This window comes from Dermacentor albipictus, chromosome 5, assembly GCF_038994185.2.
Source record: "Dermacentor albipictus isolate Rhodes 1998 colony chromosome 5, USDA_Dalb.pri_finalv2, whole genome shotgun sequence".
Taxonomy (NCBI): domain Eukaryota; kingdom Metazoa; phylum Arthropoda; class Arachnida; order Ixodida; family Ixodidae; genus Dermacentor; species Dermacentor albipictus.
This window is the reverse complement of record NC_091825.1, coordinates 27,189,207-27,216,176: the sequence shown is the minus strand read 5'-3', so window position 1 is coordinate 27,216,176 and position 26,970 is coordinate 27,189,207. Positions and strand designations below refer to the sequence as shown.

The window sequence follows — 26,970 nt, the reverse complement described above, 5'->3', positions numbered from 1 at the left end:
CAACTACAATTCGAGCGGTCGCAAGTGGTTGCTTGTTATGCCCCGAAACCTGCGCCCCGACATCTGCGCCACGTTCCACGACGATCCCCAATGCGGCCACGCTGGTGTCTTAAAGACATACTCTCGCATCCAGCTTCGGTACTACTGGCGCGGTATGTACCGCTTCGTTCGCCAGTACGTCCGGTCCTGCCTCATATGCCAACGACGCAAGACGCCACCTCAACATGCCACCGGCCCCTTGCAACCTTTACCATGCCCCGCGCGCGCGTTCGACCGCGTCGGCATTGAGCTATACGGTCCGCTTCCCAACACTCCAAGCGGCAACCGCTGGGTTATTGTCGCTATCGACCACCTCACGCGGTTAGCCGAAACTTCAGCCCTAGCATCTGCCCCAGCAAAAGACGTCGCCAGTTTTCTCCTTCGAAACCTGATTTTACGCCATGGAGCACCTAGAGAATTACTGAGTGACCGCGGTCGCGTTTTTCTCTCCGACGTCATTGCAGCATTGCTAAAGGAGTGTCGCATCATTCACCGCACCACCACGGCATATCATCCTCAAACTAATGGGATGACAGAACGTTTCAACCGCCCCCTTGGCGACATGTTGGCCATGTATGCTTCATCTGACCACTCGAATTGGAATCGCATTCTGCCTTTCGTCACCTACGCTTACAATACCGCCAAGCAAAGCACCACTGGGTTCTCCCCTTTCTTTCTCCTTTACGGGCAGGAACCTTCATGCACTATGGACACGATTCTGCCTTACCGACCAGATGCTTCGGAGTGCACGACTGTTTCTAGAGTGGCTGCTTACGCCGAAGAATGTCGCCAGCTCGCTCGTTCGTTGACATCCCAGGACCAGTGGCGCCAAAAGCATCGCCATGATTCATCTACTGCGGCTACGTGCGTGCTTTGCTCCTCTCGCTGGTCTGGTTGTGGGTGCCCTCTACTCCTCCAGGCCTTTCCTCTAAGCTGCTCTCCAAGTACCACGGTCCTTATAGGGTACTAAAAAAAAACATCCGCAGTCAACTACCTCATCGAGCCAACGGAAGCGCCTTCCGACCAGCGTCGTCGCGGCCAGGAAATTGTGCACGTCTCCCGGCTCAAGCAGTGCCATGACCCCCCTGTGTTTTCCTGCCCTTAGGTCGCCAGGATGGCTACTCTTTCGGTGGGGAGTGATTGTACTGAAGGCACTTGGCAGTGGGCATGGTGCTAGTGGATGAGAAGAAGACGACGAGGTGTGCTTGCTTCCCCGTTTTCGAGATAGGACCGACCTGTTTTAAGCCTACCGCTGCAACCTAGAGCTAGTGCTGCTAGGCGAACACCACCCCCGTTGCAATATATATATATATATATATATATATATATATATATATATATATATATATATATATATATATATATACCCCTAAGGACCGCTTTGGCATCAGCCCAAACGTCAGCAATATACCGTGCAATGCCTCCGTACATTGTACTCTTTTCTTGAGTGAACTTATTCCAGCAGGCCAGCGTGATTCCTACTTCACAATTTAGCATTTGTCTGTGTGTTATGCGTGTTCAAAAACATAACACAGTTTACTCAATATCTCGACAAAACAGCAATATGAGAACTCGATTTGTAATGAGGCACTCGATTTGTAATGTAGGTTCCGAACATATCTTCCGCGTAGACAGAGCTGTATAGCACCAACTAAGACTGAAAGCTTGCTGCTTTTTATGGATGTTTAGGTCTCCAAATCGAATATAAATACAGCAAATTGCAGTTCACGCTTCGTACCGGAAAAGCACACCAGCCTTGCTACAACAAAGGCTATTAGAACTGGAAGCCGACCCACTCATATTTTAGTCCGTGCACTGAAGAGGGCCTGCTGTGGCTTGTCGAAATGATGGCTACCTCAAATGCATAATACTACTATTTATATTTTTGTGTTGCTTCAGCGCAACTCGTTCTACTGTGAAGAAATAGGGACAGGTTTCATCCTGTCACCTCTCCCCGTTCCATCATATTCAAACTGAGATGTGCTAAAGCAAGACAAAAACATGCTGCACCAAGTCGCCCATTAAGCAATATTTCCAATAGTTCGTTCATCAATTCATTTTAAACCACCTGCTATATAACAGACTCTCTGTTTCCCTTTCGTCTAAAATTGTGGCCGGAAATTTCATGAAAAGAGGAAAAATTCCCTGCGCGGAACATAATTGTGCGGCCAGAGCAGGTCAACCTAGAGCGCCTCCTCCTACCCGCCTCCAATGCAAAGCTTCGCCTCTTTTCTCCTTTCCCGCTTAACTCAGCGCCATCTAGATTTTCCTCTAGGTGGCGTTGGTTAGCCGCTTGTTCTAAAATCTCTCATTGTCTATAAGTAGCCCCAACCACTTCCCTCCTCCTCCGCTCCACTGCCCCGCTCGGCGCGACCTCGGCAGTGGCGCCGCCTATGCCGACCCTGCTGGAGCACACGACGGCTGACACGCTATCGCAGGCAATCGGCGAAAAACTTCGTTTGAGCCCTCCGGGGGAGTTCCTGAGGCGAGATTTAGCTTCATGAGTCAGTAACTGGCGTCAATAATGCCGTGTTGTAATTGCGCAATAAAATGGAGAAAAAGAACCATTATTTAAGGTGTAAAGCGTCCGCAGGTTCAGAGCTGCCGTTGCTGAAGCGTGACGGATGCACGCGGCGTGATCAAATACGCACGAGTTACCAGAGATTCACGTTTTGACTTCTTAAAGTATGTGAATGTCGTTTCGTAGGTTCATTTACGTACCTCCAGAATACTTTAGTTCGGGCCGCACGTGAAAGATTCCAACTGTCTGGGGCCGGCAATGCCTAACCACCTTCTGCTCACGCTCACCTTCTGCTCAGAGGCAGAGCTTCTGCTCTGCGTCTTTTACAGAAGTATGTAGTTGATGTATGGGTTCTACCGGCTATACGCAACGTTTTCACACATAGACTGTATTGATAATGCGAACAACGTACCGGTAATTTTCGCAGCACATAAAATTGTTTTTTCATTTAATTTATTACAGGTGAAGAGGCTAGACTTTCATAATTAGCACCAGTAATACCTTTGTTGTATTGCAAACTTTATATCTGTGTAGTGCGTGCGTCTGTATTTTTTTTTATTGCGTTATAAGTTTTCGCGGGGAAGCAGTGTCCCTATAACTCGAACACTACAGACAGAGAAAAAACGTTATTCTTGGGTTTTACGTGCCGAACCCACAAATTGATTATGAAGCACACCGTAGTGGGGAACTACATTAATTTTGATGATCACCTCGGCCCCCGAAGACCAACTTTTGGCTGTCCAGCAGGCCGAGGATGCCGCTAGAGCTCAAGGGCTTCTGGCCGCCATCTAGGCGGGGTTGGCCCCCCCCACGAATCTGCCGGTTATATAAATAAAAGTTATTTCTCTCTCTCTCTCTGGGGTCCTTTAAGGTGCCTCCAATTTACGGGATACGGGCGTTATCGTATATCGTCTCCATCGAAATGTGACTGTCGCGGCAGCGATTTGGTCCCGCGATTTCGTGCTTAGCAGCTCCACACCACAGCCGCTAGGTCACCACGGCGGCTATAGGGACAGAGAGAACAATATAGGTCCCCAAATGAAGTTAATAAAGGTGCTTATCTTAGTCTTAGTCTTAATCTTAGTCTTTGCCTTACCTACATCTTTAATATGTGTTTATCTACGGGATCTTTTCTTCGAAACATGCAGACAGCAAAAGTAACAGTTGTATATAAAAAGGGTAATAGAAATGACATGTCCAACTACCGACCTATCAGTTCTGCCTGTATTTTCCAAAGGTTTGGAGAAAATAATTCTGAAACGCCTGACCTCTTTCACTGACCGCTTCAACTTGATCAGTTCTGCACAGTATGGCTTTCGGAGAAACAAGTCTACAGAACTCGCACTACTGGCCCAAAAGGAATTCAGTCTAGGAAATTTCGAGTACAGAAATATGGTACTTGGGCTTTTTTTAGACTTTTCAAAAGCCTTCGACCTCATTAATCATGATATTCTGCTTCAAAAACTAGACCACTATGGCATAAGAGGTATCGCGCACAAATTAATCAAGTCGTACTTACTATACCGTACTCAATTTGTAGTCATCGAAGGAAAACATTCCTCAATAAAACCTATTAAAACAGGTGTCCTCAGGGAAGCATCCTGGGACCATTTCTGTTCATACTTTATATTAATGAGATTGTCCACATTGATGAAACAGCCCATTATATAATATATGCTGACGATACGAGTTTATTCTTTTCAGCCAAGTCATGTGCCGATCTGGGCAGTCGAGTGAATAGCGCACTGTCTGAAATTAATGCGTGGGCTCAAATGAACTCCCTAAAAGTGAACATTAATAAAACGAAGGCTGTTCTATTTCACCCTCGCCACACATATATCCAGTTACCCGCCATTTCGTTAAATAACTCTAAAATTGAAGTGGTAAAAAGCTTCAAATAACTGGGCGTGTATTTTTCACAAAACATGACATGGGATGATCACGTGAACTACATTATTAATAAACTATCTAGGACAACCGGCATTATGCGCCGTCACTTTTAATATTTTGCTACCTCTGTTAACATACTCATATATAACTCTTCATTTTCTTCTCTATTCAATTACGTGTTTCTTGTATGGTCAACAACAACAGCTTCAAGCATTAGCAAACTTTCTGTCTTGCAAAAAAGTGCTCTGCGACTAGCCTGTAAAGTCCGATATCGCTACCACAGTGCAGAATTGTTTAAGAAGAACCACATCATTCAGGTTCCATCAATGTATGATTACAAGCTATGCCGTTTATATAAACTCGGTTTGCTGAAAAATAATGATGCCATGAAAAACCTAGCAAGGCTAGAGAAAAATTTCCTTGCTTATAATGTGCGCCATTCTGAAGTGCGGTACGTCGCCAAATGTAGGACCAATTACGGAAATCAAATGCTAAAATTTCAATTGCCTACACTTCTAAACCACATAATACAAGAAAATAAGATTGACATATCTAGTACATCACCAAAACAACTGCGTTTAATGTTTGTATAATGATGTGATACGATGATTTACTATTTGACTACTGTATAATCCCCTTTACAGTGACGTTTTATAACTCCTGTAAGTGTTTTCCTCATAGTAGGTTGTACTCCATTAGCCGCACGCTTTTATGCTTCCCCGTGTGATAGGGGGTCAGGGCTCCTCAAGCTGTTTTTACGGCGTTTACCTGTCCTCCTCGTAACATTTTCTTGTTGTGGAATAAACTCAATTCAATTCAAAGAAAAGTATACAGCACAAATACAAACAGCCCACTGAGCTGTCAGGCTCGCACAAGCAATGCAATTCGAAGAAAAAAGGAGGATTAATTATTAAAGCGAATTGCATCAGATGCACTAATTCTTGTCATAGCAATAGGATGCAAACTTACATATCTGTTCTATACGCAGCTTGCACGGCAACCCCGTCGGCACTCCATTAGCAAAAACCATGAAATTATTTGTCGCAAGAGATTGAAGACAACATGCAGTGCATATGATGCATGCGATGGCCCTTTACTTATTCATCATCATCATCATCATCATCATCATCATCATCAGCCTGGTTTCGCCCACTGCAGGGCAAAGGCCTCTCAAATACTTCTCCAACAAGCCCGGTCATGTACTAATTGTGGCCATGCCGTCCCTGCAAACTTCTTAATCTCATCCGCCCACCTAACTTTCTGCCGCCCCCTGCTACGCTTCCCTTCCCTTGGCATCCAGTCCGTAACCCTTAATGACCATCGGTTATCTTCCCTCCTCATTACATGTCCTGCCCATGCCCATTTCTTTTTCTTGATTTCAACTAAGATGTCATTAACTCGGGTTTGTTCCCTCACCCAATCTGCTCTTTTCTTATCCCTTAACGTTACACCTATCATTCTTTTTTCCATAGCTCGTTGCGTCGTCCACAATTTGAGTAGAACTCTTTTCGTAAGCCTCCAGGTTTCTGCCCCGTAGGGGAGTACTGGTAAGACAGCTATTATATACTTTTCTCTTGAGGGATAATGGCAACCTGCTGTTCATGATCTGAGAATGCCTGCCAAACGCACCCCAGCCCATTCTCATTCTTCTGATCATTTCCGTCTCATGATCCGGATCCGCCGTCACTACCTGCCGCAAGTAGGTGTATTCCCTTACGACTTCCAGTGCCTCGCTGCCTATTGTAAATTGCTGTTCTCTTTCGAGACTGTTAAACATTACTTTAGTTTTCTGCAGATTAATTTGTAGACCCACTCTTCTGCTTTGCCTCTCCAGGTCAGTGAGCATGCATTGCAATTGGTCCCCTGAGTTACTAAGCAAGGCAATATCATCAGCGAATCGCAAGTTACTAAGGTATTCTCCATTAACTTTTATCCCCAGTTATTCCCAATCCAGGTCTCTGAATACCTCCTGTAAACACGCTGTGAATAGCATTGGAGAGATCGTATCTCCCTGCCTGACGCCTTTCTTTATTGGGATTTTGTTGCTTGCTTTATGGAGGACTACAGTGGCTGTGAAGCCGCTATAGATATCTTTCAGTATTTTTACACACGGTTCGTCTACACCCTGATTCCCTAATGCCTCCATGACTGCTGAGGTTTCGACAGAGTCAAACGCTTTCTCGTAATCAATGAAAGCTATATATAAGGGTTGGTTATATTCCGCACATTTCTCTATCACCTGATTGATAGTGTGAATATGATCTATTGTTGAGTAGCCTTAACGGAATCCTGCCTGGTCCTTTGCTTGACAGAAGCCTAAGGTGTTCCTGATTCTATTTGCGATTACCTTAGTAAATAGTTTGTAGGCAACGGACAGTAAGCTGATCGGTCTATATTCGGACGCATGCAAACGTTGACAAAAAGCAGTAAAATTGTTATACCTTATCAGGGGGCTTGTGGTCTTTGCAGATTTTCTCTACTATGATATTCCTGTACACAAAACGTGCGAGTAGCCGCTGCTCATCCCTACAATACTGAGGACGCGTCCGGCAGCAGCCGGGATAGAGGCAGAACGCAAGAGCCCCGTGGGCAGATTCCGCGTTGGCGTTCCATAATTTCTTTTTGCACGGCGGGGAGCTTTTTTCGTTGCTGGGTGCTTTTGTCATCGGGGCGTTAGATGGTTTCTTTACAATTACACATGTTACTGCTAACGGGGGCCTCAGGAGAGCACCTGATGTTATACTAAAGCAGGCAGCTCAGGGAGTGTTCGCACACAAAATTTGCTGCACACGACGCGACAGCGACAGCAGATCTTATGGTACGCCCACGATGCCTGGCATGCGCAACTCTCGGCAAGCCCCAACTCAAGGACGAGCCCTGGTTACAGATTTGGTGTTGCCGTTGCCACTTCGGTGTCCTGCAGGCTCCGCCATTAATACAAAATAACGACGCGTTTTTACAACTATTACATCAAATCTATTAAATAAATGCAATCACGCCCAGGCATCAACTTCTGACACGACGCTACCGCTTCCGCGCGGAGTGAATTACGGAACGCCAACAAGGAATTTACCAGCCCGTATACTGTACGGTCAAAGTGCACGTTAAATATCACCAGGGGACTTAAATTTATCCGAAGCCATCCACTACTACCTCACGCATAGCCTCAGTCGTATCGGGAGGCTAAATATGTTAAACACCACAAACCAAATTAACACGTGCGGGCGTACATTGAAGCTCAACGGCTGCATTCGTAAGTGTTAGTGGTCCTTGCAAAAGCTTCGACTATACGCTAACTTCTGGTGGAGCTGCTCAATAAAGGCGCTTTTATGTCACACGCCAGCTGCAGGTGCAGGCACTTTCGTGTCAAAACAAAACTCGTATGAAATAAAGCGAAAACCGTCGTAAAAAGTCAGCTTCAACGCTCTAAAAACCGCGCACAGCATGGACACATATGCAAGTACCTTTTTAAAGAGGTAGGCGTAAGCTAGGTTCATCATACGAGGCAGTGATGAGCCGTGGGAGTTGAGAAATCTGTGCGCTTTTTGCAACCTCATTGAAGTCAGCCCGTCCGACGCTATGTATTCACGATTTTCTTCTCTGTGCGTTGCGCTCGCCGTATGGTCAACAAGAAAGCCTTTTGCACCCGCCTCATTATCAGCGGCCACCGAAGGCGGAGCAGCATAGCATCACAATAAAATTCTCGTTCGTAACACACTTGATTTGGTCCCCTAACGCACTCTATATATTGGTTCGCGCGTACTTTCGTCGCACTGGGTCGATAATGGCGGTCGGAGCACGCTGGAAAGAAAAAGAAAACGTACAAAAGCGCAACGCATGCTTCCACGTGACACGCATTGGCCAATGGAGGGGGGGAGGAGGCTGAGACTGCACGAGACGGCTAGGTTGAAACGCCGGGGAGAGCGAGGTGGCGGAAAGATCTCAGAAAGGCACTACTTTTGAAAAATTAAAGGGTTTTAGCGCGCTCCTTTGTAATTTCCCTGGCGCGACATTCTCTTCTCCACCAGCAGGTATGTCGCTCATCCACTTCCTTCGGGGTTCACGCTGCCTAAAGGACAGTGACACCAACCCTCGACGGCCCTCGGTGCGTCTGGCCTTTTAAAAGCCTTGCGCTTAATAGAGCACTTGTTCATTCTAGTCCGTGTCCTTCCTTGCGCTCTTTTGATTTTACTGTATACTATGAACCAACTAGCCCAGCAGCAAGCCTTGTTAAGCAACGGCTTAAAAGTGGGGCCGGGTGCTGAGACGCGTAGCGTGCTCAGACACGTGCAATGCTCCGCAAACCATGGAATGATTATTATTACTTGTAAATAGGTAATTTATTCCCAATTTTCGTTTCATTCAAACAGCCGACCTCACCTCCTCAGAAACAATCAACTCTTTGGCGATAGCGATCGACGAAGGCGTGCGTTCGCTTAGTCAGCTTACTGTGGCGTCCGCGTTCTAGGCCCTCTGGTGGCGTAGGCAAGCGACCCACTGTGTCACGCCTGAATCTGAACCACGAACCCAGAATTAATCCTACTGGTATCAAGGTGTGATTTCGCAGTCAATTTACTCACCACTGCCGGTCTTCCCTCAGCAGTAGAAGAAAGGCGACGCAAAGACCAGCAAAGGGCCGCATGGGACCCTTCATTCGGATGCCTTCACCGAAACGGGGAACCTGCAAGGCGAAATTGGTCCGAATAGAGTCCACTTTCCTGACAGTCACAGAAACACAGAAACGCGGTCATGGAATCTCCAAGCGCTGCGCAAACAACTTGAAAACTGAATTTTGTTTTGAAAGTGTAAAGCGATCTAATGTTTGGTGCGGTTAGAGTGCAAAATTTCATTATCTATGCTAAATATTTTTGTGCCTATGCAAGTGAGGCCCCCACAATGCCGAGGTCGTAATTATTGTGTGGTTCACGGGGGCTTACTTCACGCAGCCCAGTGATTCTTTGCTCAGCTCGAATACATGGTTCATCACGTTGTAATGCGATGGCGATTCTAAAGATTCGGAAACTCGGAATCAAATTTCTTCCGTGTCAGAGAAATGTGAGGAAATATTGTTGTCTGGACGAAGCTTTTCCCGTTCATGAAATCTTTGAAAAAACTCACGTTGTAAATTAAATGGATGCCTTCGGCTTCCCAGAGTTTCTTACGGAGAGCGAGAACTTCTGTTGACATTGGTGGTAAGTCATAATAGAGCGTCTGGAACATCTTGTGCTCCTGCCACATAATTAAAAGAAGTTGAGTTAGCAAAAGCTACTGCTCATTTTGCACTTGAGCAACAATGCCTTCATGAACCTAAATATCAGAAGTGGCCTCAGTGGGTCATGAAAAAGTTCTTTAAAGGGCCACAACAACAAAGTTTTGGACAGCGCAAAAAGCTTACTTTCAGATTGTTCACATAGAGGCATGGTGAGGCCATTGAGAAAACGCTTATGAAAGAAATGCCAGTGGAAGTGAAACAAAAGCTTAAATAAAAAATAGCCGTCTATTCATGTCGAAACGTAAAAGAAAAACGCCGTCTTAAGAACTAACCAGAAGTCACGGCTGCCCTAGAATGCGCGAATCTTCGGCATGGTCTCTTAGATAAGAGGCCTCTGGCTGCTCGTATCTATCTATCGTATTGGAAGGCAAGTGATGCGTGCATGCATCGTCGGTTCATGGGCTCCTTGCAAGTCAGTAATTCATAAATTGTGCGTTTATCAACTTCGTAGTTGTATACTACTCATTGATAAGCTATTTAGGAAAAATGGCATTACGCTGCAGTAGTTCTTCAAGGGAGGTAACAAAAAAACATTGAGGTCTGGCAAGGCCGCTCGCACACGAGTAACACGTACAATAGTCCCCGAACAGAAGGAAGCACTGCTTGTCAAGAGGAAAATCAGAGGCACTCTAACGTTAAACTAATCTAAAATACATGTGTGTAATTAGGCCTTCCCAATTGGTCCGCAAAATCCGCTTGTTCGCAAACTTCGCTTGCTTATCACATGACATCGCGATAACTGCAGAACTATCCATCTGATATGACACGAACGCCCTGATTATGCATGATAAAGGCCGAACAAAAGAAGCATATATTGCCGATTGTGCGCATTTTCAATCACAAGCTGTCCGCTACCGGTCAAATTTTTTGTCGGCCTGCGCCCGCTTCGCCTATCTGCAACGCGACGATAAAGTACCGCGAAAACTCACATAATACGCCCAAAAAACCTGCGTTCTTTCATCTCAGTAAAGCCAGAGAGTGCCCCATTGCGAAGCGAATAAAAGATGGTTCTCCAGTGAGTGCCTGGCGCTGGCTACTTGGAGCTGCAAGTGATGGTGGATTTTTTTTTTGCGTATTACAAAGATTCTTGCATGGCAGTATAGAGCTCCCCATTCCTTTCAACAAGTATTCAACATCGCTCTCTCAACTTTTCTTCGTTGAGGACCCGGCTTTAGAGGGTCGCTTTTACCTTAATGTTGCACGAAGCTCCGATTTTCTTCCAGCCACCTCAAGCCAAGCAGCGGAATGCGAACCTGCCTGAAGCGCAGGCACTCCACTTACTCGGCTATCTACTTTCATTGGGTTAGCTCACTCCCACTGAAACGCTGTCCACTTCTGCGTGCTCCTCGCCTCAATTACATCAGAATAACCTATAAAGCTAGCCAATCCTGTTCGCTTTCAATGCAAACAAATATGACCACCTATAAACGAGGGAAGTGTGAGAACAGACGTTCAAACAACGCCGTAGATGGCCTCCCGATGCGTCGGCGGTTACATCAACATAAATTCAGGAGATTGTAATACAGTAAGAACGGAATACTTTCCCGCTACACAGCCCCAGAACACTATCTATTTGAAAGAGTAAATATTTTATACATAACATTTACAGACCACTTGTCTTACCTTCGGTGCCAGACTTCATTTTGGGCATGTGATGAGGTGTTTCGGTAGGAAACGTGCGGCGCAGTTAGAAAAGTTTATTGTTGAAAAGCAAAACTTTCACATTTCAAAGCAGGACAGATGTGCGCGGAAGCACTACGTAGTGTGTATCTGGTCATCTGAGTGTCTCCAGCTGTCCGCATGCCAGTCTCACAGCGTCCACGCACACTGACCGTTACCCAGTGATAGGTGTTGCGCTTTCAACTAATGTTTGCTATTTTAAATAGACTAGTGTTCTGGCGCCGTATAACATGAAATTTTCCTGTTCGTACCGACCTAGAATACGCGACGAAAAGTGTGCCACTGTCGCTCAGAATGGCTCTTCACTTTCATCATCTCTCTAGCGGCCGGTGTCGGCGGTATCGAGGTGAAACACGAGAACGCTGTAGCGCCCTATGTGCACTGCTCGGTACTTATACGTGTTTTCATTTTTCGATTTGTTCGCTGGCGCAGCCAATCTGTTTCGTGCGGCACGTTGCAAGCGGAGGGAGGTGCTGCAAACGGCGAGAAGCATTGCAAAGAACGTAACATTCAAGCACAACAATAGCGGTGAACAGAGTTTAAAACTTCCAAAATCTGATTTGCGGGTCAAGTGCTCGGCTTTTGTACATGACTCGTCAAACTTTCCTCAGTAAACGGTGGTTACCACATGGCTTCCAAAAAAGTACTTATGTCGCGTCGCGCATACAATCAGATTACACAGCTTTGCCGACAACAGCCAACGGATGGAACTATCCATAACGTTCGAGAAACTTCTGCTAAATGCAGGCGCGTCGTGCGTCGTTGACGTTTATGGAACATTTATTGGGTCGACGAAAACCAGTGACCGAAGAAATTTAAAGGGAACAGACAACGCGCTCAACTCTGGCGCCATCTCGCAGCGATCGTCGTAGAACATGTCGTGTGCGGCACCAGGTGGTACTACACTTTTCTCTTCAATCCTTCGCTCTTGTGACGTTGTCATGGTTACGCTGCCGCCGCTGACGTTCGCCGCAAGAACGGGTCATTGGAGTGTTATAACAGAGCGGGTTTACAGGTCAGCGGGTGAGCGGATACGGCAGCAGAACGTCGCACGAAGATTTTTTGATCAGCGCCCAGGTAGCACAAGAGAAATACGTAACGTTATCGTAGCGTTTATCCAAGACGATAAAAACGGGTTAAAGAAGACACGAATGAGAGAAATTCCGTGGGAAAACGTCGTATATGTCAGCTAATGTCCAGCTTAATTACTCTCTTGAGACGATCTAGAACAGGTTTGCAAGACGTATTCGAAAAGCTGGTCTAGAAATAGGATTGGGAAAGACACAAGTAATCCCTTTGCTAAAACTATTCGTAACCAATTTCTAAACGTTTTTAGGACGTTATCAAAAACCTGCTCTAGAAGTGGTCTTGAAAGGTTTACGATCGTCTGAAGCGAATTTTCGCGGGTACCAGGGACGCGATCGGACATCGTTGTTCAAAACACGCGATCAGTTTCGCCTCACGCGACTGGCCTATGCCGCGCCCACGTCGTCAGCCACATCCGTCGGCACGGCCTACCTAGGCGAATCGCGTGAGGTGAAACTGATCGGGCGTTTGCAGGGACGGCCATGCCGTCCCTGCAAGCTTCTTAATATCATCCGCCCACCTAACTTTCTGCCGCCCCCTGCTACGCTTCCCTTCCCTTCCCTTGGGATCCAGTCCGTAACCCTTAATAACCATCGGTTATCCTCCCTCCTCATTACATGTCCTGCCCACGCCCATTTCTTTTTCTTGATTTCAACTAAGATGTCATTAACTCGCGTTTGTTCCCTCACCCAATCTGCTCTTTTCTTATCCCTTAACGTTACACCTATCATTCTTCTTTCCATAGCTCGTTGCGTCGTCCTCAATTTGAGTAGAACCCTTTTCGTAAGCCTCCAGGTTTCTGCCCCGTAGGTGAGTACTGGTAACACGCAGCTATTATACACTTTCCTCTTGAGGGATAATGGCAACCTGCTGTTCATGATCTGAGAATGCCTGCCAAACGCACCCCAGCCCATTCTTATTCTTCTGATTATTTCTGTCTCATGATCCGGATCTGCCGTCACTACCTGCCCTAAGTAGATGTATTCCCTTTCTACTTCCAGTGCCTCGCTGCCTATCGTAAATTGTTGTTCTCTTTCGAGGCTGTTAACATTACTTTAGTTTTCTGCAGATTAATTTTTAAACCCACTCTTCTGCTTTGCCTCTCCAGGTCAGTGCGCATGCATTGCAATTGGTCCCCTGAGTAACTAAGCAAGGCAATATCATCAGCGAATCGCAAGTTACTAAGGTATTCTCCATTAACATTTATCCCCAATTCTTCCCAATCCAGGTATCTGAATACCTCCTGTAAACACGCGGTGAATAGCATTGGAGAGATCGTATCTCCCTGTCTGACGCCTTTCTTTATTGGGATTTTGTTGCTTTCTTTATGGAGGACTACAGAGGCTGTGAAGCCGCTATAGATATCTTTCAGTATTTTTACACACGGTTCGTCTACACCCTGATTCCCTAATGCCTCCATGACTGCTGAGGTTTCGACAGAGTCAAACGCTTTCTCGTAATCAATGAAAGCTATATATAAGGGTTGGTTATATTCCGCACATTTCTCTATCATCTGATTGATAGTGTGAATATGATCTATTGTTGAGTAGCCTTGACGGAATCCTGCCTGGTCCTTTGCTTGACAGAAGTCTAAGGTGTTCCGTAGACTTCTGTCAAGGACTTCTGTCAAGGTGTTCCTTGCTTCTGCACGCCCTGCCTAAGTTGGCCGCCGGAGATATTTGCGTGAGGATTATTTTTCAGAAATAGCTGTACGTACTGTACCGTATCTTGAACTTAAGCTTATACTGTTTCCGCGCAACTGCTTCTGACGTCACCTCACCCCTCTGGTATTTTGAAACTGCCTCTTCTCCCTCTCGTTCTTCTCCTCTCTACAGTTCTATCTGCGTCCCCTCTGGCCTCGCACTTTAGTAGAACGGTAAACGCTGCAATTTGTGTAACGCTTCTGAGGGGGGTCACAGAAAATTACGGCTCTCAAGCAGCTAATGTGGCGACGGCCAGGGAGCTCCAGAGGACATTGTGCACATTGTTACACGTGGTGGGGTGAAAACGAGTTTCTCCCGTCACCTTTTCTCTCTTACTCGCGCTGTCATCTATACACACGCTCTGAACCACCCCTCGACGAGGTGTGCGCGAGAGCAGCCCACAGCAGCCGCAGTGGGAAAGTCGAAGGGAGAGGCAAAGAAAGCTTCGGTTTAAAAGCCTTTTTTGGTGTTGACCTCACGCCAGAAGAAACGAGTGATTGCGAATGAAGTTGATAGCGCAATAGGCCACGAGGAAATGGTGCGTGAATGCAGTAACGTTGAAGCCGCTCTTTGTGATGCAGATAACGGCTCCACACCGACTTCGGAGGAGCGCTACCAGCCAGTAGACCACGCGAGCGTTTTTGCTGATTATGATAGCACATCCTCTAGATCAATAACTTTCACTTGTTCATTAACTTTCTCATTATTCAATTGTTTCTGCCGATTTCTTCCAGTCCCCTGCAGTATTTTTTTTTGTCATTACCACCGGTGCAATTGTGAAATGACCGATAAGTCACTTGCAGCGTTTTGCAAATTCATTCATACAATGCACTATCGTCGAATGGAACCACTTGCCATCACACGTAGCTACTGAAGCATACGCAGGAAAATACAAAGAGCAGTGCTCTGCAGAAAGTGTTGCTGATAATTCTACCGTGAGCACAATCTATACAAAAACAATGTGCAAAACCACCGCCGATGATGTCAGTACAAGCGAATAGCCCGAACGAGCGAGCGAACGAAAGAACGAGAGAAAGCGAGCAAAATATCGTTGGCGAGAGAGCAACAAAACTAACGAATGTGTTTCTTGCTCATCAGCAGAACTTACGACCGCCCACTGACCTCTTATCAACCATAAAGACAGCCGACTACGGTAAGCAGTTCGCTTTAATATTCATGGGATTCAACGGTATGGGCTTGGCACGCTTGGGCGCATAACTTAGTGTGATCGCGCCTGCTCAGACGTGCCGATCATCTAACTACAATGATGCGGCACTGACAGCGTCCACAATAAAAAGGTGAAGTGAAAGACCTGCGAAATGCACAACGGAAACTCCCAGTTCACTGCTCTTGTTTGAGACGGGAGAGAGAGAGAATACAGGAAGACATGGATGTTAACCAATCAGTAGTCTGGTTGGCTACCCTACGCTGGGGGACGGGAGAAGGGTAAGAGAGAGAGTGGCATGTCGAGCAAGCGGGCCAGCGCGCGAAAGAACAACGGAAGGGAGGGCGACATCTGACTCTGCGCGACATGATTCGCAGTTGATAAACAACAACGAGCAACGCTCACGAAACTAATTAAAAATGCACGGAAGGTAGTGCAATAAAGACTTCAAGCTGCTGAGGAGAAGCTGAACAGGGACGCCATTGGGGATGAGAATGGTCGTGATAATAGAACGCAGTCCCCCTGCGTGACAGGAGAGGGAATGTCAGCAAAGCACATGGAACGCGTGCAACGTGGAGAGGAGGTAGCTAGAAAGAGCGCCACCTACCTTGAGGCCACCACACACAATAAGCAGGAGCGCTGGGTCAGTGCCCCTTGTCGAGCCCGAATCACGTGGATACGAACAAAGGGAATCAGGGTGAGGTAGGAGAGAGTGAAATGGTGATTATTGCCGGTTACTCAAACCTTGCTAGGTGCTCACAAGCAATTGTGGAGAGGGCGAAATGCGCTAAACGTGTGGCTGTAGGGACATTTCCAGGGCGGACACTGGGCTCTGTCATGGTGCTTTTAGCAAATGCCCACGTGCGCAACCTTGTCATAGTAGCAGGTGGGCTAAACGAGATCCTAAACAAGAAAGGGGCTGGACTAGCCCAGCGCTTCGCGAAGGGGGTGGACGACTTGCGCGAACTATCCCCTCAGGTGCAGATCGTGGTGTGCACCGTACCGGAGGTGCCCGTATGTGAGTCACGTACAAAGAGCCGTAGTGGCTGCTAATGAAGCGATATGGAAACTGAGTCGACATAAAGGTTTCGAGGTTGTCGGAGTAAACAGGGAGATGAGAAGGTGTGGTGGTTTTGAACGGGATGCGATCCACTTCAAATACACGCTTGAACGAGAAATGGGCTGACGACATGCTGGTCGCGCTGTCACGTTTTAGGGGGAGCACGGGCGCTCAGGCGGCCAGAGCAGGTAGTAATGGAGGAAGTCCCCTAAGGGAACCTCAGAATATCATCACTGTCAATAATAGCAGAAGGAGGAACGCAAGAAAGAGAGCTCGTCATGCAATAGGCTACATAAGCATGCAGGGCGGGAAAAGAAAGGAAAAGTGGGCAGAGATTGAGGAGCAGTTAAATAGAGAACAAATAGGGGTGTATGCGGTTACAGAATCGCACCTTAGAGACTGGAAAGAGCCGCCTGTGATATAGAATTATTTCTGGGAGTGGTGCAGCAGAACTAAGTCGGAAAGAAATCGAGGGGGAGTCGGAATGCTTATCCATCAGGGAGCCAAATAGGAAAGAGTAAATTCAAAATTTCAAGAGCATCTTTGGTTATCAGGTACAATGAGTGGGGAAAAAACTTGGCTGGGCGTTACGTATTTGTGGACTGGAAATATTTGCACAGGGAAAGCTAAAGAGTTAGTGGCATGCATAGCGGCTGATATTAAAGGTTTCGGGAATAATGTCGCAATTATCCTATTAGGTTACCTGAATGCCGACACACAGGATTTAGATGGCTATACCGACAACAACGGGAAGTCAATGCTAGAACTTTGTGAGCAACATAACCTTGTTATAGAGATTATAAGGCCTAAATGTGAAGGGCAGCTCGCGTGGCAAGTTGGAAACCTGCAATCGACCATTGATTACTGTCTGATGAGAGCAGCAATTCATGATAAGTTCAGATAAATGGTCATTGAACAGAAAGGGTATGGCAGCATAGGGAGTGACCATAAACGCATCATTTTGAACATGGAATATGTAGTTGGGAAAGAGAGCAAACAGTGGAAAATGAACAGTCCAAATTTGAATGCTGAACAAATAACGAATATAGTCACTAGACTCGAGGAAGAACCTGGCAAATGGCCAAGTAAAGAGCGGGAATATAGTGAGCTTCTAAGTGTAATTATGTCAGAAATACGAAAAGAGAAATAACACGTTCGTCGTAAAGGGTAAAAAAACTTAAAAGCTAGAGGAACAGGGAGATACGAGAAGTGATCCCTGAATGACAGAAAGTATCACGAGAGCACAGGCCGCCAAAGACGGCGCAGTTGCTGCAGGAAGAAGTAGTCAGTAAATGGGAAATGTGCGGGGACAAAAAGTATATGGTTCTAATACTTGTGCAAAAAATAGATAGAAGGCGAAAGTGAAGGTTGGTTGTCAGAAATACGTGAGAGAAAGAAGGCCTCACCTATAATATTCTGGCACCACATAAGAATATTAGGCGGGAAGTCAACAGCAATACAACATACCTTAGAATAAGATGGAAACAAATTGGAAGGGGAAGCGGCAATAAATTAGATCCGAAAAATAACAGCCAAAACTTTCCAAGACAATGACGAGGTGATATCTGAAGAAAAAAAGATCACGACAAAGAACCACATGGAAAAGGAGCTGGTGCTGACAAATTTCAACTGGAAGTCAACCGAAGAGAGACTTCCTGAGCACAGCCACAGGGCTAGACGAGGTTCCCGTTACGCTGAATAATGAGCTAGGACAAAAAGGAAGGGAGCTCTGGTGAAAGCAGTGGAAAAAAACTTTGAAAGATTGACGAATACCAGAAAGTTTATAAATATAAAGGGGAGAAAGAATTCACTCGTACAGACCATTGACCATTACATAGGTAATATACAGGCAAGCAATGCTGACAATCAAATTACAGCTGCAAGCACGGGCACAGAATATTGTCATTTTGAGAGAACTTCAGAATGGCCTCAGAATAGGTCGGCCTTTGGAGGACAACTTATTTGTTCTTACTCAGTGCATTGAAATATCAAGAATAGAAAGCAGACTGTTATATGTGGCATTTTTAGACATTACAGTAGCGTGCAACGACAGCGTAGACCGCAACATATTGTGGGATATTTACCAAGGGCAAGGCTTAGGTGACGATTGTCTACAGCTTTCGAGAGAGATTTACCTAGAAAATATCGTTTGCGTTGAATGGAAAGGGATGATGAGCGAGGAGAAAGCTCATAACAATTGCCTAAGGCAGGGGTGCCCTTTATCCCCACTGGTGTTTCGATGTACATGGTGAGGGATGAGAGGGCGCTGGAAAGAAGTAATATCGGGTTTAATCTCTCACACAAACAGGCGGGTGCAGTAGTAGATCAGCAGCTTCCAGGTTTATTCTATGCGGACGACATCGTAATGGCAGCTAACAAGCAAATTGATTTGCGTCATGTGGCTAATATGTGAGGAGAGCAAGGCGAGAATTTGGTTTGAAATTTAGTGTTTTAAAGTCAGGTGTTATGGTATTCACTGAAAACAGTGAACAGACATTTGCAATACAAGGCCAGGAAATGCCTCGGGTAAAAGAATATAAATACCTTGGTATATGGATAAAGGCAGGCAATAGATATATGGAAACAAAGGAAAAAAGACAATAGCAGTAAAGGGGAAGAGAAATGCAGTCATAGTCAAGTAGAGAGGGCTATGGGGATACAATAGGTACGAGGTGCTCCGTTGTATGTGGAAAGGTGTAACGGTTCCATGACTTACTTTTGGAAATGAGTTTGTTTGCTTGAAATCTGGGGTGTAAGCAGGACTCGATGGGAACCAAAGGTCAGTAGGACGCCTCGCACTGGGCGCTCATGGAAAGACTACAAATGAAGCTGTTCAGGGTGAATGGGCTGGACTAGTTTTGAAGAGAGGGAAGCTCACAGCAAAATTAATTATGAAGAACGACTGTGGAATATGGAAAAAATTAAATCGGCTGGGAGTCTGTTGAGGCATCCGAACAGAAAAAAACATTGATTCGCAGTGTGGGAAAAGAACTAGGAAGGTTACCAGGAAGTATGCGGCCTGTAGGGTCAGTAACACAGGAACAAATAATGTCAAGCGGAAAATCAGAGAGGCTGAAATAATCTCATTGGTGGCGGCAAAGGAAAGGAGACTTGCCATGAGTAACTTCTTAAAAGGAAAAAACGAAATCAGGAAAGAAGCAAGTTATGATAACTCAAAGGGAAGCTCATTACTTTTCGAAGCGAGATCAGGATGTCTTAGAACACGCATCTATAAAGCGAGATATAAGAAGGAAGGAGAAGCATGTCCTTGCTGCAGTAAAGCTAGGGGAACGATGGAGCATGTATTATTGGAATGTGAAGACATGTTTTGAGGAGATGAATGTGAAGAATGTGTTTAACGTCACCATAGGTTCAGTCTTGCAATAAGAGCGCTTTTCTCAAATGATTGTTTAAAATTATTCGTTTTCGAGTATGTGGCTAATAAGCTGGTGATTTACACATGTATTCTAACGCCCAAGGCGGTGCGTGACATCCTGCGAGAAACGCACTGTTCTACGAACTACTACATTACTTTTTATATTCGCAACTTATTGGCTAAAGAATACCGTAAAATAGCAAGGAAAAAAGTTAGCGCGGAAAGCTACGGAGACGCGATATACAGTGTCCGAGAGACGGGAGGTGCCTGCCTCGTGCCTTCCTCGTGCAGAGTTACAAAGGGTGATGAGAGAAGGATCCAGACAATCAAGTCTTGGTCTGGAATGATATAAATATGCGCGAACTCTTTGCACCTGGTCAGGTCTCCACCTAGTTTTTATGACATGTTTGAAAGCTATGCGTCTGCTTTAAATCGTTCTTCCACTGTCATTGTTCCATCAGTGATACTATGATGTGGCGCCGCCAAGAAGTGGCGTCATATCGGTTATATCGTAATGGGAACGCCTTCATCGCACAACTTAGCATCGAACTGTTGCGATTTTCTTGTTACATTTTCTTTGGTGAGTGTTTTTTGCAAACATATAGCTTGAGCAACAGTGGCAGTCGACTTGTTTACCAACATCATTATTCGTGTCATAAATGGAGAACGTCCACTTTACACCAGCAGCACGCGCCATAACTGCACCTAACCGTAGTGTACTGAAAGTTGTTGGTCGCTAAAGCCTTCGTAAAGATGAAATTGTCAGACCTGTCTTGAAGGCATTTACGTAAACAAGTCCAGACGAGCGACTACATATATGCTGCTTTTGCTCCGGACGACGCCTCGTGTTTTCTAACTGTGCCGCGCTTTTCCCGCTTATCTGCTGAAGTTCTCGATGCTGCATGTTCTCTCTGTCATCATTTCACCTTCCCTCATGTAATAATGAACTTGCCATTCTTGGCGTATTTAACGTCCTTTCCTGGGGCTACGTATCTGTGTTCGTGTCTATGCTTGCTTGTTTATGTAAAACTGTTTCACCGCCTACCAGGATCTCTGGGTAGTCCGTGGTCAAATGGGTAGCGCGTCGGGCTGATGTAACAGGGTTCTAAATGTTGCAGCATGTTTCTCCTGTTCTTTGAGGGGAGAGGGAGGTGTAGTTGCTTTGTGTATGAATAAATAAATTTACGCCTTATGGCCTAATGTCATGCGATACCTATCTACTGATATCGTCATGAGCTTCCTCCTCACTTAATGGTTACCTAGGAGTACCCCTGGGCTGATTCTATCCACTTTTTCCACATTTTCCCTAATTCCTTTCATTTTTCGCCTTATTTGTCATCTTCCCTATATTCGATGCGCCAAACATGTGAATAAACGGCCCTTTCTTTCAGTTCTTCCATCCCATGCCTGTCACTGCAGGCACGCTGTCGTTCCCGAGCTTCTCCCGAATTCTTTTCTTATCTGTTATTTGTTCCTCGTCGCTTTTCCGCCGCCCTGCGTGACATCGAAATTTCTCCTGCAACGCCGCCTAAACCACCGCCACGAGAGAGCAATATTGTGGTACCATATTTTATAGCGGCTGAATGTACCCAGGCGTCATGTAACATATTTTTTTTTTAACTCGTGCTAACTGATGGAAACCCGGACGTCTGTTTCTCCACGGCCGGATCACTTTACGTTGACTTCACTGGCGGTCACAATCCGTAGCAGGTATTGTACAGTCCACTGCCAACCGCACTACAATTGTTTGCGCTCTCTGACCCTCTGAAATCAGGGGCCACTGGAATTAGCACCAACCACAACGCTATGTGCTCCTCGGTCACACGTCACCTGTGGGCGGTTCTCCGGTCCTTCTCCTCCTTCGCATATCGCTCTACGCCAGCTCCTCCTACTGCCAAGGGTATCTCTTCAACGTCGAACTCGAAAAGTGCACGTCACAAACCATAGGTCTAGATACTCCCAAATATATAATTGTTTCGCAGAGTCTTCGTTCTTTATGAAATCATGCCGCCTCAAAGCGACATGTAATTTCAGAAAACAGTCAATGTTGACCTAAAACCGCACATATGCTGCAATCATGTTGAAACATTGCCTCAACCTTGACCAGCTATTTCCACTTTAGAAAGAACTCCTGAAATCATGACTGATGAGAGATATCACTTTCTAAAAAGCATACACTGCAATAGAAGTACATTTTTGTTGAATGCCTGATTATCTTGCTTATGATTCAACGGTTATAACCGTGAATTTAAAGCGTTTTAGTCGTCGTAGTTTGGTAACATATCTACGAAAAACGAGCTGCGACTCTAAAACACCTTAAGTTTTGCTCTCATGCCTTTGATATTACCTCATGTGTTAATACTTCCCACATGCATGCTTACTTCTATCGTTTGTGCCAATGATCAGAGTCGCCCTCATCACATCTCGCCCTTACAGTTAATCCGTTGCCGAAACAGTCTATGCATGTACGATAACAAAAAAGCTATGATCCCAAAAGTTGTTCCTTTGGGCGTACCTGTTTCCTTCAAGAGGACACGCAAGCTACAACGACGAGCCGCAGATCGTCGGACGGAAGAACGTAGACGTCTGGCTGCCGGTGAGCGCAGTCGGAAAGTGCGCAGCGAAAGGATCCAGAAAATCAACTGTCAGCCAGCGGCCCCATAAATATTCACAGAACCCGTTGATTCTGCTCATGTCTCCGCCTAGTGTTTGTGGCCCTAAATTCTTCACGCGCGGCCATTGTTCTATCGATGATCGATGGTGCCAGGGGCTCACTGCAGTCTCTAAATGAAGCAACGCAACATAATCCAGGTGGCAGCAAGTTTTCTGGAGAGCTAATTGTTAGATTTAAGTACATAAATAATGTTATGTACGCTAAGGAATTTCCAATTCTGTGGAATGAAAAATAAAAACAGCCAAAACCCAATATCTATTATTTAAGCTGTAGACGCCAGAAGGACCACGCAATCTCGCCCACGGACCACAGAGCGAGAGCAAAATTGTTTAATACATACTTTAAAAATTGTTTCGCAAATGATGGCGTATTCACGCGGCATGTCGAAAATATCAACTGTATAGATTCCTTCCCCATTAAAGAGGTTGAAATACTTATACTGCTGTTAAAATTAGACTATCAATAACCTAGACCCGACAACATACGAAGTGAATACCTGAATCAATATGTTGAATTGGCAGTCAAATATTTATTCCTAATATTCAGCAAATAACTCACAACGTGTTCCTCTCCGCACTAATGGAAAATGGCTAAGGTAATCGCAATTCACAAAGGAGATAATAAAACCAACGTTTCAAAGGTTTCATCCGATTTCACTAACAAGCAACGGGCATAAACTATGTGAGCACATTATTCCTAACCATTTAGCTAGTTATCTTAAAAAAGCACACTACCTATGATCCCAAAAGTTGTTCCTTTGGGCGTACCTGTTTCCTTCAAGAGGACACGCAAGCTACAACGACGAGCCGCAGATCGTCGGACGGAAGAACGTAGACGTCTGGCTGCCGGTGAGCGCAGTCGGAAAGTGCGCAGCAGAAGGATCCAGAAAATCAAGTGTCAGCCAGCGGCCCCATAAATATTCACAGAACCTGTTGATTCTGCTCATGTCTCCGCCTAGTGTTTGTGGCCCTAAATTCTTCACGCGCGGCCATTGTTCTATCGATGATCGATGGTGCCAGGGGCTCACTACAGTCTCTAAACGAAGCAAAGCAACATAATCTAGGTGGCAGCAAGTTTTCTGGAGAGCTAATTGTTAGATTTAAGTACATAAATAACGTTACGTACGCTAAGGAATTTCCAATTCTGTGGAAATTCAGCATGGTTTCCGCAAAGGTCTGTGAACCGTCATGCAAATAACTGAATTAGTACACGGCATATCCCCAGTGGCAGAGATTCAAAGTACATTGCTTTCATTTACATGACTTGTCCAAAGCATTTCATTGTGTTTTGCGTCAAAACCTAATTATAAAGATCGAATCAGTATGGGGTAAAAGGACGATTACTAACTGCATTCGTGCTACCGAAACAATCGGAGCGTTTTCGTAGAAATGAAAGACCAAAAGTCAGAAATAACTGGAGTTACATCAGGTGTACCTGAGACTAGTGTCCGGGCCTCCATTTCATTCCTTATATTTATTATTGCCCCATCCTCATCTATCAAGACAAATATGCGGCTCTTTGCTGCCGATTGCATCACATAAAAAGAACTAAATGGTCCCAGTGACACGTCGTCCTCTATAATGCTCCAAAGTGACTACCGGGATAGTACACCTATTGGCAGATGACATTTAATATAGTTGAATTCGCATTACTAAGAATAACGAGGAAAAATAATGTATATAACTTTTCCTGCACTGTCGATGACACCCAACAAACTCCTTTTAAAGAGTACAAGATTTTAGAAATAATCATATCGAATGGCCTCAGATTGTAGTTACGAATAAACCATGTAACGTCATCAGCGCTAAAAAGACCTATTTCTTAAAAGTGGACTCAATTGAACACCACTTAAAAGAAAGTTCCTACTCTATAGCACCTTTATCAGGCCAATACTTTAATACAACAACGTCGTTTTCTTGCCATTTGCTAATATATGTATATATGTATTAAACTAAAAGGCCTTGAAATAAAAGCAGTTAGGTTCGTATTAAATAATTACCGTTTATCTATAACCCTTCAGCAATCACTGGCAAAGCTAGAATCTTCACATTACGTCCCCGCGCTAAATTCGCACTGCAAAAAATTTTGTTTCAATTCTTCCACATCCAGCTTAACATTGACAGTTCCATATACCTATATTAAAAATCGGAAACTGGACACACACGCCGCAAACATCCTCAAACTCTGCGCAAATACCGACTGGAATCTGACTGCTTCGAGGATTCAATTTTCACCTCATGCAATTATTGAATGGAATAGTGTCCCTCCATGCGTAATTAGTTGTAATAATTGTCATTAAAGTCAAGTCATTGCCTTGACTTGTCATTGTCAAGTCATAAAACAAAAGCAACTTACGTATCTCGCAGAGATCAACTGTCGCTCGGAAATTGTCGTGCGCACTTTATTAAATTGTGTTCGTAAAGTGCCGTATTACGTTTGTATGCATCTTACTATGGTCGTTGCAGCATGCAGCTCGCTTCGTATTATGTTCAAATATTAGATTCAGCAAGCCACTCTTTTTGTAAACACCCTTTTGTTTTTACTTTGCTTGTTATCGGTCCTAGTGCACTTTATTAGAATATATACGCTGTAATAACTTATGCTGTATGATGCCTTTTCCTGTTGCACCTGTACTCGCACTTCATTTAATATTGTTTGTTATCTGCACGCACTCCCCACTAATCTCGCCGTTACAGTTACAGATTGGCAGTATGTATGAAATGAAATAAAAGTAAATAATTGCGAATCTATACTGCAAATAATATTCTGCAGCTCACAAAATGGTGGTGGTTCCGACGAGCACGATTATGGCTCAATCGTATGTGTGACTGTCGTGATTCACAAAAATAAGCTGATTGCATTGATGCACACTATTACACTAATTCGAATTGCACTACGAACGTATGCATTAGAGCAGTTGTTCTCGTTTCTATGAAGCCAAACACACTCGAATCTACAAATATCAGAAAGTCCTTGCGGTTTAGTACAGGCGCAAGCGGACTAAATCTCACTGATTGCACTGCGTATCAGTGGTTCAGAAATATCAAGAGACCGCAGCATGAAGACGCAACTGAAAAATTTTCTTGAATCTATTCTATGCAAAAAGGCGCTTCTACAGCAACACATCAAGCACGCAACACGTAAACAGGGCGTAATATCACTTCAAGAAATACTCACCAACGCGGCTACTTTAACAGGCTACCAAACGCAGGGCAGCAAAATCGAGGGGAGGTGTGTATACACGCTCGTTAGGAAGAGTCTCACATTCGATAACCGCGAACTAAGCGGCATCCCGATGTCATATGCTCTCGTCGAACTGATACCCACCAAGCAGAGGAAATAAAGCATATTCATACTGAACGTATACAGCAACACGTCGAAATACGACCAACGCTTGCGGGCGCTGTTTCAGAAGACGATCAAGATTGCCGGGTCCCGGAAGCTGATTTCAGGGAGTGATTTCAACGCAGAAGACACGGCGTGTGGTGACGGATACAGCCAAGGGCCAAGGGAGGCGAACTCGGGCAACACCCGCAGGAACTCGACTTCACCTTGCTTACGGATCCGGCGCACCCGACGAGAATCGGCAACTCCACCACCAGGGACACGAGTTTTTTTATTTTTTATTTAATCATACTGCAGGCCAATTCTTTGTCCCTAGCAGGAGGGGCATTTTCAGAATGACAAACAGTGAATAACAGCAATAAATTCCAAACAGCAAATGGGGCAAAAGCAACAGCGCTAACATAATGAAGCAGTTTTCAACAAAACAAAAAACAAAAAACAGACAGAACAGAACTAAACCAGCAGCAAATACCTACATTTATACAACTGCAAACATCTATGCTCACAAAAGAAACGTTCCAGTTCTGCCGAAAATTCTTCGGCCTTGGTAACACTTGGCGTCAACTCATTCCACTCTTTCACTGTTCTAGGGAAAAAACTGTATTTGTAGAAATTAGTTTTCGCAAAAATAGGTCTCAGTGAATGTTCTGCGGTGTGCCTTGTTTTCCTAGTAGCAGCAGGTTGAACATAACTTGATTCAGATAGGGCATTGTTCCGGTCAGAAAATTGTGAAGTAACAAAAGTCTGTTTATTTTTCTACGTATCTCCAAAGTATTAACGTTATTACGTTTCATCAGAGACAATCGTGAATCCATCCTTCTATATTTTCCGAATATAAACCGTACAGCCTTTCTTTGAATACCTTCAAGTTTAATTATATCCTTCTTAACATGTGGGTCCCACAGCGCAGACGCGTACTCTAACTTCGACCTAACACACGCGTTATAAGCTAGAAGCCGAACACTTACAGGAGCCTTTCTAAGTTTTCTCTTAAGAAAACATAGCTTTTGAAAAGCTGACGCACAGTTGTCTGAAATGTGCACACCCCATGAAAGATTACTGGTAAGAGTTACTCCCAAGTACTTGTATTTATCAACCTCCTTTATAATACTGCCGTTAATGTGGTAAGTGAAGGTACTCGGACATTTTTTCCTTGTTA

The 26,970-nt window shown here is 45.0% G+C and overlaps 1 protein-coding gene across 3 annotated transcripts in view; it reads right to left on the bottom strand.

Moving 5' to 3' along the window:
* LOC135898223 (uncharacterized) overlaps window positions 1-23,321 on the bottom strand; it is a 311,361-nt gene extending 288,040 nt beyond the window's left edge. The window contains exons 1-3 of one of the 3 annotated variants that reach the window (XM_070539516.1): window positions 23,201-23,321; window positions 9,569-9,679; window positions 9,031-9,131 (exon numbers count right to left, since the gene is read on the bottom strand). In XM_070539516.1, the coding sequence (XP_070395617.1) occupies window positions 9,031-9,131; window positions 9,569-9,670 (203 nt within the window). In that variant the 5' untranslated portion in view covers window positions 9,671-9,679; window positions 23,201-23,321. Of the gene's footprint in view, window positions 1-9,030; window positions 9,132-9,568; window positions 9,680-22,307; window positions 22,428-23,200 lie in introns of those variants that run through there. The other 2 variants (XM_070539515.1, XM_070539517.1) reach the window with 2 other exon arrangements.
* Between the last annotated feature and the right edge of the window lie 3,649 nt (window positions 23,322-26,970).